The following is a 12,203-nucleotide window of genomic DNA, read 5'->3' as shown; positions in this document are numbered from 1 at the left end:
TCTGTTTTATCAGTTACTCACGGAGTTCGTTCGCTTCATCATGTAATCCATGATCTGTAGGTGAGTGATAGCAAAGCCTGATTCTGAGGGTACGGCTCTCCAGTGATGTACAGTATGCTCACAGCAGTCTGGACCCTGTTTTGAAGCAGTTTCATTCAACTGCTGGAGACTGTGGAGTCATCGTAAAAATTACCACCAGTAATAAATGTAGCATGTGTGTTAGGACAAGCACTGACGCCGTTTAGGGCCTTTCACCACCGATGCCATGAACGTCTGCCCCAGTCAACTGCATTTTACACAGCCACTTTCCTGGGAGCCAACACTGTAATGTGGATTCTGATTTTTTTAAATGTGAAAATTTTCACAATTCTGTGCATTCACTAATGTCCGAAGAGAAGCACTGCCTTTGAAAGTATTTGTTTTTCTCTTCAAAGGAAAAGCAGAAAGACAACAGGCAGCCATCAAGAGGAAGAAAAGGCAGCCCAGAATGACAAGGCAAGTAAAACCAGCAGTATCTCCCATCACATACTGTGAAGGAGAAGATACATAGCTCTTAGAGAGCCCAAATTTAAAAACCGTTACCGTAACGTAGATGCAGTTCCTTTAGGGGACTAATACTTTGTCTATATGCAAAGCTACGTAACAGAAGAAACAGCACATATTTTATTGCTACAGAAGAGTAAAAATAGGCTTCTCTTCCAGATAATTAATTACTGAAAAGCAAGCAGAACTGTTGCATTCCTATACAGCCCAAGACAATCTTCAACAATAGAGCCTCAACTACAAGGAACACCAAGAGCAGCAACATATTCTTCAGTTCACACGCCTAATTCCCTGAAATATATAACACAGTATCAAGAATTTCTAAAACCCGGCCAAACCCAGCTTTTTCATAGAAACATATCAGAAGAGATTAGGTCCCTAAATCCCTCAACACTTGAAAAATCTCATGGAAAGATTTTCTTTTTTTTCCCCAACAAATAATCAAATACTGCTAATGTGATATTCCAACCAAAAAATACTCAATGCTCAAAACCTTCAGCTATGATTTTTAACAGCAATTTGTAGAGAGGAAAAAAAAGGTGGGTTTGTTTTCATTTTTGTTGTTGGTTTGGTTCGCTTTGTTATTTTTCCCTAGCAAAAATACAGGAAAACAGGTTTGCTTTTTTTTTTTTTTTAACATTTGGGGGGGGGGGGGGAGCAAAGGTAGAGGGGGGAGCAATTTTTAGGACTAAGTCTTCTCTCTCTTGTTTTTCTTGAAGGACTCAGGAATCAGGAGTGATTTGGGAGCTTTCATAGACACATTCCATGAAACCAGTAAGAGTAACCTGATAATAATTTTCTCCTATTGCTCAGAACTTCAGCCACTTGTTACTATAAGCCCTAGGAAACACATTTATTGGTATTTTTACCAAAACAAAAAAATTTTGTGTCCGAATCAAAATCTCTGCCTCCTAAACAAACTCTACAGATGGCCAGAAGAACGCAACTTTGTTGTCAGTCACCTTTCAATCGGGGTTCCACATGTGTCACCAACAGGAGGGTAAAAATAACTAGACCATTCCTAGGACTAGCAAACGTAAGGACCTGTTCCTTACCACGTTCATCTGTATGAAGCATTAACTGGTTTTAGGGCTGATTTTAGATCTTAGAAAAGCTGACACGATACGCTCCTTACTAAAATCAGTATCAAGATGTCTTCAGTTTTAGATGATTGAAGAACCAGATTACATGAAACAGCCCACAATTACTTACGAAATGCTGTTTATAGATACCTGTGTCAACTAAAGCATTTAATCAGGTCACACAGAGCGGCCTGAAGTTCTAACCCTAACTAAACTTCTTTGAAAAATCCAGGTTTTATGGATTTAGTTCCTTTTCACCAGAGCTACTAATGACCAAAGCTGGCACCACATGCTTTAAAATTCTGAGCCCTGCAGAAATACAATTGAGCACTAGTGTTTCCTAAAGCCAAATAAAAATCCTAAATCTTACTAAATAAAAAATGATGCAAAATTAGCATTTAAGTAAATATTTGCTTGGAATTTATCTGCTTACTTTACTGACAAAGCAAGCACCCTCTTCCCCTCTATGCACCTGTTTAAAACAGGCAAAGACAATTCTGTCACCAGAATTATTCTGCGTTTCTGCTACAGAATCTTTTAGTGATGGTACCAACGCAGTGGGAACACAGCTTGCCTTCCAAATGACAGATTCATAGCACGTGGCTGGCACATATAAGAGTATTTCTTATTCATACTGCGTATTTGACATCAAAACCATTAGTAAGCAAACATGAAAACTGACCTAGATCTATTTTTTAAAAAATAAAAAAATCCCCTCTAATTTAAAGTTGGCATGTTTTATAACCGATGTCATCCAAACACGATTTTGCATGGAAGAGGCCCCTGGCAGGAGATGCAGTGCGGTTTTACTACACACGGAAGCTAAGACACCATTGTTAGAAGGCCAGGCTTCCATCATACCAAGCGTGACTCCTGCAGGACTGAAGAGGACGCATGGGGCAGAATCCTTCATTATATGCATATTTCTACAAAGATCCTGTTTTTCCAAAATCAGAATTTTTAATAACAAAATTACTGAAAACAGAGCTGTGACCCAGTCAGGACAGATCATCTGTTCTATCCCATACCCAAATGCTGGATGAATGTAACTACACAACTCTCCAAACACCCTGGGTTTCACTATAACAATGGAATATATATTGGAATATCACTATAACTGAAATAAATATTCTAGCACCTAATCTTAATTCCCCATTTTATAATTTTAAGTATTATTTCTTGGCCCAGTTACAACTAAACAGAAGCGTGTTTCCCCTTTGCCTCTACATCTATCCTGCAGGTATTTGGAGACCTCGAATATCCTCAGTATATTCTAATAGTCCTTTCCTCCTTCTCCGGACTGAGGAATAAAATCACTGGCACAGAAACTGCATGGTCCCAATTCTGAAAATAACTTCTCGAACATGTAGCCGAGATAAATCCCACAGATCTTCGCACATTGAACAAGCAAAGCCCGAATTTAAACTTGCAACAGGCGATCCTGATTTGTCCTCTGTACCAACTTATACCTGCAGCCTGTGTTGTTAATGTGATCCCCTCAGACCATGGGTAGGTAGGTAGAGAAGATCAAAGACCACATCTCCATCGGCACAAGCAGGAAATCACAGTTTCTGTGCGTACAGAGACTCTCTGGGAAGGTTATGCAGGCACGCGAGACCATCTCTTACTGCCATTTGTCTCCCTGTTGGATGTCGGGGGTGAGTTGGGTTTTCTAAGGCATAAAAATCCTGATCTTACCAACGACGTTCATTTTCCATGCTGCTGCTTATCCTATTTTACACCAAGAACATAGATTGCTTTTTCTTGGGGAAAAAAATGGAGCCACGGATCTGAGTTCCCTTCAACCACTGGTACCTGGCACTAAGCTTGCCAGTGCTGCCCCAGGGAGAGTTATCCCCAACTGCCAAATCTGGTAGCTCCAACAAAACTGTGCAGGGAAAAAGCGTGATAGCAAGCCAGTCACCAAACCACTGTCTCCACAGCCATGCCTGGGAACTACTATTTTGCCTTGTGTTCACGGAAGGGCAGTTGTGCCACAGTTTAATTCAAGAGAACAATCCATAAATCAATCTAAATTACAGCCTGGATTGGTACACACATCCCAGGTATTACAGAAGACAGACTGAAATGTACGAGTAAATCACAGGAAACTATAAACTGCTATTAGGTTCCATCAACTAAAAACCAATAATCGGAGATATTTCTGACCTAGAGAAGAATCACTGCCATCCAGTAAGAGCTTTGCAAAAACCTCATCTAAACTACTGTAAACAGTTCTTGCCACCAATGTCAGAGAAAGGCGAGTTCAAACGAGAACAGGTGCATAGCAATGCCAGTAAGATGAGCAGGTAACAGAAAAGCCATCTTACAAGGGGATCTTACTTTATCTAGTTAAATGAGGGTGGTGGATCACTGGAACTGGTGGCCCAGAGAGGCAGCGGAAGCCCCATCCCTGGTGACATTCAAGGTGAGGCTTGATGGGGCTCTGAGCAACCTGACCTAGTTAGAGATGTCCCTGCTTATTGTAGAGGGGTTGGACTAGATGATCTTTAGAGGTCCCTTCCAACCCAATGCCTTCTATGGTTCTACAAAATGGCCGCACTCTATAAATACACTAACAGGATGATGCCATAGGAGGGAACTATTTAAACTAAAATACAAAGTTATCACAAAGAACAGTAGTTGATGTATTTTAAATATTGAATAGGAACTTGGCATCACGATTGTTAAGGACATGTATCAAAACAAGGTTCTTCCCATTACAGATTAAGAATAATTTGAAGCTAAATACTTACATCCACATTGCACAAGCTTGGATCTAGTGGATCTTTAGGTAGCTTGACAGGTACTACAAAAGTTTTCAACGCTACAGGACTCTACCTGTCCTGATGTTAAGTGTGGATGATCTTTGATCGCTACAGTCATGTCGGAACAAGCTTTAAGGATGTTATGCAAACTCTCTGTTGTTATTGATACTTTACTTTATTTATACAGATAATTTTACTGCATTACTGCAAACATAGCCTGTCTACATCCCCCAAAGGTATGCTATTACACTCTATCCTCAAAAAAAACAGATACACATGCTATGTGTATAGCTTATATATATAGCTTAAACTGACAAAATACTGTAGCAAGTCATTCCATTTCCATGAGTGTGAAGCAGATTCTAGATGAAGTTCAAACAGTTGACTGTGAGACAATGACATACATTTCACCAAAATTCTCCCACAAGCTCTCTAAAACAGGAGAGCACTACTCCCTTGTACTCAACCTGCAGAGTAACACATTACTCTCAAACAGCCAACTCAGAGTTCTCCTTCCAGTACCACATTAGCCCAATACACCAAGCTCCTCTGTTTTCCTTCAGGCTCCCTACGAGATTTCTATTTTACCCTTAAGAAGTAAACTGAAAATAAGAACAGAGAGCACCTCAGCCTTTGACCACTATAAACGCTGTACTGTAAGATCACTTCCAAGTTGTTTTTTTAATAGCATACCTACACTTTTACCAAACGGTTTACGCCACAAAATACAACCACCTTACTAAGCTTTTAATCCTAAACTCACTCTATTTAACTTCCAGTTCACAGTCTTTATGTACAAGTTAGTGTGGTGATCCCATTGCATTGACTGAATTTGCTTATTCCTGTAGGCATTTATTAGAACGCAATTATAAAGAAAGGGAGATGAACTGAAATAGCCTTTCACTGATTGTCAGCCTCCTACTTTCCACAATTCTTCAGCCAAGAAGGCAGCTCTATTTTTTTCACTGTACTTTGGAAAACATGCATGAAGGCAGATGATAATACTACGGAGGACTAGCTACCAAGATTTATTTTCCAAAATTCATGTTCCTGTTCCACTCTGACAACTATAGCAAGAGCTTATAGAACACATGAATGGAAATCAGTTTCGGGATTTCAGAGTTAACCAGAAACAAACCTAAGGCTAGCAACGCAAAAAGCAACTCTTACCCCTTCCTCACTTCCACTGATGTACTATTTCTTAATCACGCTTAGAAACTACTTTTTTTTTTTTTTAAAAAAAAAAAAACAGTATCTTACAACATACTGAAAAAAATGTGTTCTCAACCTTGCACAGTTGACCTCAATTCCACCCACAAAACACAACTCCTGGTGAGGTAGCTGTTAGTTATGTAGGTTTCAAACTAAAGATAGCACCACCTAAAAGAAAATACCATATAATCAGAGATTATCTCATTTGAATGTTGACATAAAATTACAACTCTGATTAGAAAAACAACAAATATTTGTTCAATTTCCTGTAGAACTCCACTTCAGAGACACACAAGCATTTCACATTTGCTTCTAGCTTCAACTCATGAAGCAATCACACCTTCAAACACTCCTGTTAAAGGCAATCTTTATAAGTTTTGGAACAACTATTCCCTCCCAAAACATTTTAAGTGCAGCTAAAGATCTTCAAAGGAAAGGTAGGCTTGTACTAGAAACTCATCACCACCTGTCATGTTTTCTCCCCTAAATGGAAAGGCCATACATATTCAACAACTACACTGAGGAATTTCATTAATTCAAAAAGACATAATTTATTATATTAAGCTGATAAAAAACTGACACTCACTCTTTCTACTGATGTTTGTCTTCTCAAGACACAGGCTGCGTGCAACAGTTGCACCGCTTAATTACACAGATGCGCTACCCTGGCACTGTACAGGCGTGCTCCTGTCGTGAGTTATTTGATAAATCACTCAAACGGTCAAGCTAACTCAGATGGTAGCTGTGTGCCCAACTGCAAGAACAATAGTCCGCACTCAAAGTGTAGGCATTGCTGGGAGCAGATATGCACAGAAAAGTGTGGGGTTTTTTGCAGTTCTTAGCTAAAACAGCACTAAGCTTTGTCCGTCTTCAAAGCTAATCTACGTGCAGCATCCACACTGCCATAACCAAGGTTATTTACTGTAACCAGACTTTACATCAAGCCCAACGTTTTTTCCACTGTAAACTCTGTTTTAACTACAGCATTAGCCACTTCAGAGTGAAAGGAAAATCATGGACAAATATGAACAGGATATTTTCAACCTAATGTAATGTGGTGTTGCAAAAAAAAAAAAAAAAAAAAAAAGTCCATTTGCTTTGAGACCTGTTAAGTCTGAAGTGATAATGCACATCCACTGTAAAACTTACAGACTTCTTAAAAGACAGATCAAGTACAAATGAAAACTAAGACTTTTTAAATGCCTTTCATAAATAGTTCTTTCGAACATAAGACAATCTAAAGAAACCCCTCTTTCCAGTGCCCGCCCTGCTCTCCCATCTTACCAGCGAACACCCGAGCAACCTTTGACTAGGTATGCTTTAGTGCTGTTCTAACTTCGTACCTATGAAGAGGTAAGAGTACAAAGCTTCCAAGTCTTTTAAAGAAAACTTAACCATGTAAATATTGATTTCACCACTACTTGGCTTAGAACAATTAACTTACAACCAGTTCACTTGAGCTTCTAAACCTCAAGGAACTAGTGGAGACATCTAAACCACGTTGTACGGGTTCTTGACTTCAAAAAGCAGTCTGCTTTAGTAACAAAATACGGCTTATTTACTTAAATCGAGCAACTGTTTCTGTTTGCAGGAAAGAATACATAGAGGTGAAACAGGAATATTTTTTTTTTCACATTATTAAATTTATTGTGTGTTTATCACATTCAAAAAGCATTGACCAGTGGGGTTTTTTAGTAACCGTTAGAATGCCAAGTTAAAGCCGGTATTTGGAAGCTTAATTTGCACCTAACAGAGATGACTGTAAACTCAAAGAGAATTTGATTTGCCACATATTTGACACTTTAGACTTCCAATACTGTGGGCACAACAGAATAATTTAAAAAGGTAAAAGAAACTGAATGCTTTGGAAAGACCAGACAGTATCATGAACATATGAAATTTAATCTCAAACTAAAAAGACTTTAAGGGTTTGATGATTAAATCCTTACCCCCATTTTCATGTCTGTTTAAAATCTAATTTCAGCCTAAGCTTAAATTTTTACATTTGTCATGATTGCCTACATGGGCAATTATGGAAAAAACAGGATGAAAACTGCTTTGGGATGAACACTGAGAGACTCTTCACAAGGCATTGCAAGGCTGAAGCAGGAGTGGGTTGGAGAAGAGACAGCAATTCACATGGTCAGATAAGGACCAAAACAAGAAGAAAAAAAAAAAGTAAAGTCACTTGCATGAGAATGCCCCAACACTGAGCAAAAGACATGCAAGAAAAGCTGAAGTAGCAGTGGAGAGTGGGTCCAACTAGGTTTTGATAGATGGAGAAAACTGAAAACATTTCCCCACTGTATAAGTGACATTATCCACAGTCTTTTATTCAAATATATGGAACAAAATCTAATTAAGGGAGAAATTTGATAAACTTTACAGAAAGCCCTTTACAGAGCCAGTTTTGAAACAAAAGGGACAGATAATTGCTTAGCCTCAAAATTGTTACTGAAGTATAACAATAGTACTTTACATCAAGCAGTTATCTTTAGGAATGGGTGAAAAAGGACAATTTACTTTTTAAAAGGGTGTCCTCTAAATACGGCATACATAAAGTACTCTAACATCCTGGATTTTTTTCAAAGCTTTTTGAGAAACACACACAAATAATTCAGATTTAGTCAATTTTATTTACAGTTTGTTTTTTTACATTTCAGAGCATTACACAATTACATATTCTCATTTTCTGACCTGCAAACAGATACCTTAAACGGAAATATTAAAAAAAAAAAAGAAGTTAGATACATCCAAAATGCAACAATTACACATCTGACAATTCACAAAGTGTAATTTACTAGGACGTATCCTAAGAATTTAGGAACAACCAGTCAGGAGAAAATCTGACCAATTTCAGCAATCAATTATTTACACATTCAAAACAAAGCCTCTCTTAATCTAAACCTCCAGGCAAATGGCCTGAAAGATTTCTTCAGGAAGAAAGACCAGAAGTTATGATTCACACCTATGCAGCATTAACAGCCCTTGATCCCAAATACTGAGCGACTTCTCAGCTTTGTCTTAGAGCTACAGGCATCCTTCTCAGTTTCTCAGACCCTGAAGTGTTATATTTGTGCCCCATGTGCATAGAAAGGCTGAGTGTTTAAGTGGTCACTACGATAAAACCCCATTTAATCTGGTCTTTAAGTTACATGAATTCTTCTTCCTTAAAAATTTCAGCAAGTCTTCTAATGCCATTTAAACTGGCCTAGGTGGATCGGGGCATGCCTCCTTAAGATCTTTTGAGCACGCTTTGAACCAATTTGCACTGGCCAGACTAAATACATTAGAGACTATTTAAAATAAATCTTTAAAGACCATTTAGACAAGGCTTACAGTTCTACACTTCCCTGATGGGCCACCTAATTAAAAAAAAAACAAAAACAAAACCAAAAAAAACCCAACCAAAGTCACAGCTACTACTTTCATCCCTTGTGTTAACCCTTTGCCACACAGCAACTAGTTATATACTGGGTAGAAACTACTAAAAAATTCCCTGCAAATAAGCTGCCTTTCAGCTGAGGCTATGGCTCCTATGCATTGGGTGTTTGAGGAGTTTTTCTTTAAAAAAAATTCTCACTTGAAAAATACTGAAGTTCTCACTTTAGGCTAATTCTGATTGCATGTTCGATTTGTTTCACTGTCAAGAAACCGCTACAAATGGAACAACTGTAGTATAAAAAGAGCAGTCAACCGAGTGCAACTTCTGACTTGGCAAGTCCTTCATGGTAGTTCTCTAACTAGGCTATGAATTTTGTGGAGCCTCCAAATTTCTTGCCTACCTTACTTTCCATGTTCACGTTTCAAACTGTGTCAGCAGGGCCCGAACTTCGGGAGTCAGCTGCTTAGCAGCCTTAGCTGCCTCTGTGACGGCCTTGCGGTAAAGACCCTTTCTCTTCTTGTTAAAGCGCAACTGGAAGCTTTCTAAAAAGGGGGATAGCTGTGCAAGAGCAAGAAAAGATGTTGTTGTGGAGCCAAACCATGAGATACGAGCCTCCTGTCGAACTAAAAGGCCATTATCTTTCCGGCTCACAGTTATGGTAAGAATACGGCCTGGCCACCAAGGGAAGCCATAAATCTTGGCCCAAACAATGTCCCCTACACATACGGTCCTGCCATCTGGTGTGACACATTTAGAGACGTTTTTGGAAAAGACTTCTGTTTTCAAGGAATTACTGAGCTTTTTCTCTTCCTTTGAAGAGGAGGAGGAGGAAGGTGCATGCATGCTGCCTGGAGGAAAATCAAAGCTTTCAGTAGAGCTACACTCAGAGTTGGTAGATTTCAAATCATCTGTGCTATCACTACTACAAACTGATGCACTGGAAGAGTCAGATTTCTTTTGATTAAGGGTCATGTAAACCGTTATATTGCTTTTGCTGCCTCTCTTGCCCAATGTCTGGTGTTCATCCTGATCAACAGTTACATGCACTTCACTCGTGTCCTGAACCTCACTGCTGGCCTCTTCAGGGCCTTCTGAGGGGCTCTGATTTTCTGAAGGGGCCTCACCTGCTGAGCGGGTGGAGGAGCAGCGAGACTGGGGCTTAGTTGCCATCTTGCCACTCCGTATTTTCTCAAGTCCTGTCTTGAGAGAAGAGTCATTTTCTTCATTCCGATACCTTTGCGGCTTTAAACGCAATCGGGGTGGGAGGGAACCTGAGCTGGTGTTCTGAAGACGCCGTGTGAAGTGGACCTTTGAATGTGCATTTTTGGAAGAGGAGGTTGCACTCTGCTTCTTTTGTGCCTTTTCTTTGGCCATTTTCAAGACTTCCCGAGCTTTTGCATGATCCATGTTTTTGCTCTGGAGAACCTTTTTTGTATTTAACTGCGCTTTTGAAGTATTTGCTTGTGCGGAAACTTTAACTACTCTGCTTCTGCTGTGGGCAATATTTGAAACCTTGACCACAGCATTCCTTTTCTGGCTTTCGTTTTGGCTTTTTCCATCCACTTTATGGTCAGTCTTAAGTTTTTTATTCACAGTAGTCACACTCTCATTTCTTCGTTTTTTATTATCCTCATATTTTGAAGAGTCACTTGCATTGCCACCTTTTTTTATTTCCTTTTTTTCTGCAACAACACTGTTTTTGCACTTGTCACATAAGACCTGCCGAGGTCGTAGTTTGATAGCATTCATGATAGAAGTGGGTTCCTCCCTGTACATTTTACGCTTGGGCCGCTTAATTTTCCGGGGTGGAGGCTGAGGTATTGACTGGTTATACGTGTCCCTGATAAACAAAGGAGGAGGATATGGCGCTCCCTCATGAAAGAGAGGAGGTGGTTTAGAAGTCCATAGGCTTTTAGCTATGCTAGGTTCTGATGGCTGCGTGAGAGAAGAGTCCTCAGGGACTGCAGCATTAGATTCACACTTCACCTGTGCCTCATCTTGGAATGGTTTACTTTGGAGCTGCATAGCTTCAGGTTTATCCTTGTATTCCCTTTTAGGAAATATGGTCACAGGGATTCCATGGGGTCCAAACCTTAAAAAGAAAAAAAAATTAAAAATTAAAGGTTTTGAGGGATCTTTTGCTGCACTTACTAAAAAAGCATTTGAAACCCTGTCCACATTATGTAGCCACCATTTCAAAGACATGAGTCACAGGAAAGTTAAAGCTTCATATCTAGGTTTACTGTAAGCTTTGAAAGAGCAGGACACCAAAACCCAGTCAGTAGAGAATATGAAATACACAAGTTCACTTATTATCAATTTCTCTTGCATCAACAAGATGCCCTGAAAATGTAACAAGAAATATCACCTACAGACAGCAGTAAAAGAATTAACTTTGTTCTTTTAGAAAATGCTTATAAACATACAAACAACACACTCATCCCATAGACTCCAAATCTACCCAAAATCAATTTCCATAGTAAGTCAACTTACGTGAAGAAGGCATCCTCATAATTTTTACAAAATTCTTCCATTTTTAGCATAGCACAAAAGGCCAAACGTGTTTCAGATCTGAGGCAAATACAGACTGTATAAACACTTGCATTGAACAGAGAGCGACATCATTCTTCGTCCACAAAAGATGAGCACTCAATTATCTGAGCATTACGGCCCAAAACTTTCTGGCTTATCAGCTGGAGTTTCTTCCAGCAAAACTACCCTTATTTCAACACAGTACAAACCATTCCTCCCTGATTTATAAGCAAACAGTATTTTAAACCTTTGTCTATTTTTCTCCACACAGCTCTAGATCTCTGCTGCCCCATTTGACTCACACAGGACTTCTCACTACCCTGAGCAGCTCTGAGAGAAGAGAATGAAAGATCCAAGTATGACTCAGGCAATAGCTCAACTTTCCTAAGGTAACAGAAGTAGCATGTTGCCTAAGAGGTAACCAACACTTTCTGCAAAGGGCTGTGCTAAGGAAAATATTTTATTAGTCTGCAAGGCATTATGCTTGCCTTCTCCCAGAGGAAATCACAAGATAAAAACATTCATTTTACAACAACGTATCTCTCGGTTCCCAGAACACGCAGGCAGCACTACAAAAGCCTTCTGTTCCACTCCACAACCTACCAGCCGAGGTACCAGACTTAGCAGAGCTGCACTAGGCTATTCACTGCTCTGCCCGCCTCCAGCTCCCATACACACACT

At 39.5% G+C, this 12,203-nt stretch overlaps 1 protein-coding gene across 1 annotated transcript in view; it reads right to left on the bottom strand.

The window, feature by feature from the left end:
• PWWP2A (PWWP domain containing 2A) overlaps nucleotides 1-12,203 on the bottom strand; it is a 30,946-nt gene that overhangs the window by 5,378 nt on the left and 13,365 nt on the right. Inside the window, exon 2 of the mRNA XM_086470890.1 lies at nucleotides 9,391-11,082. Coding sequence (XP_086327016.1) covers nucleotides 9,405-11,082 — 1,678 coding nt within the window. The 3' untranslated portion in view covers nucleotides 9,391-9,404. The remainder of the gene's footprint in view (nucleotides 1-9,390; nucleotides 11,083-12,203) is intronic.

This window comes from Leptosomus discolor, chromosome 10 (assembly GCF_034619465.1).
Source record: "Leptosomus discolor isolate bLepDis1 chromosome 10, bLepDis1.hap2, whole genome shotgun sequence".
Taxonomy (NCBI): Eukaryota; Metazoa; Chordata; class Aves; order Leptosomiformes; family Leptosomidae; genus Leptosomus; species Leptosomus discolor.
Note: the sequence above shows the minus strand (reverse complement) of the source record. Positions and strands in the feature narration are given on the sequence as shown.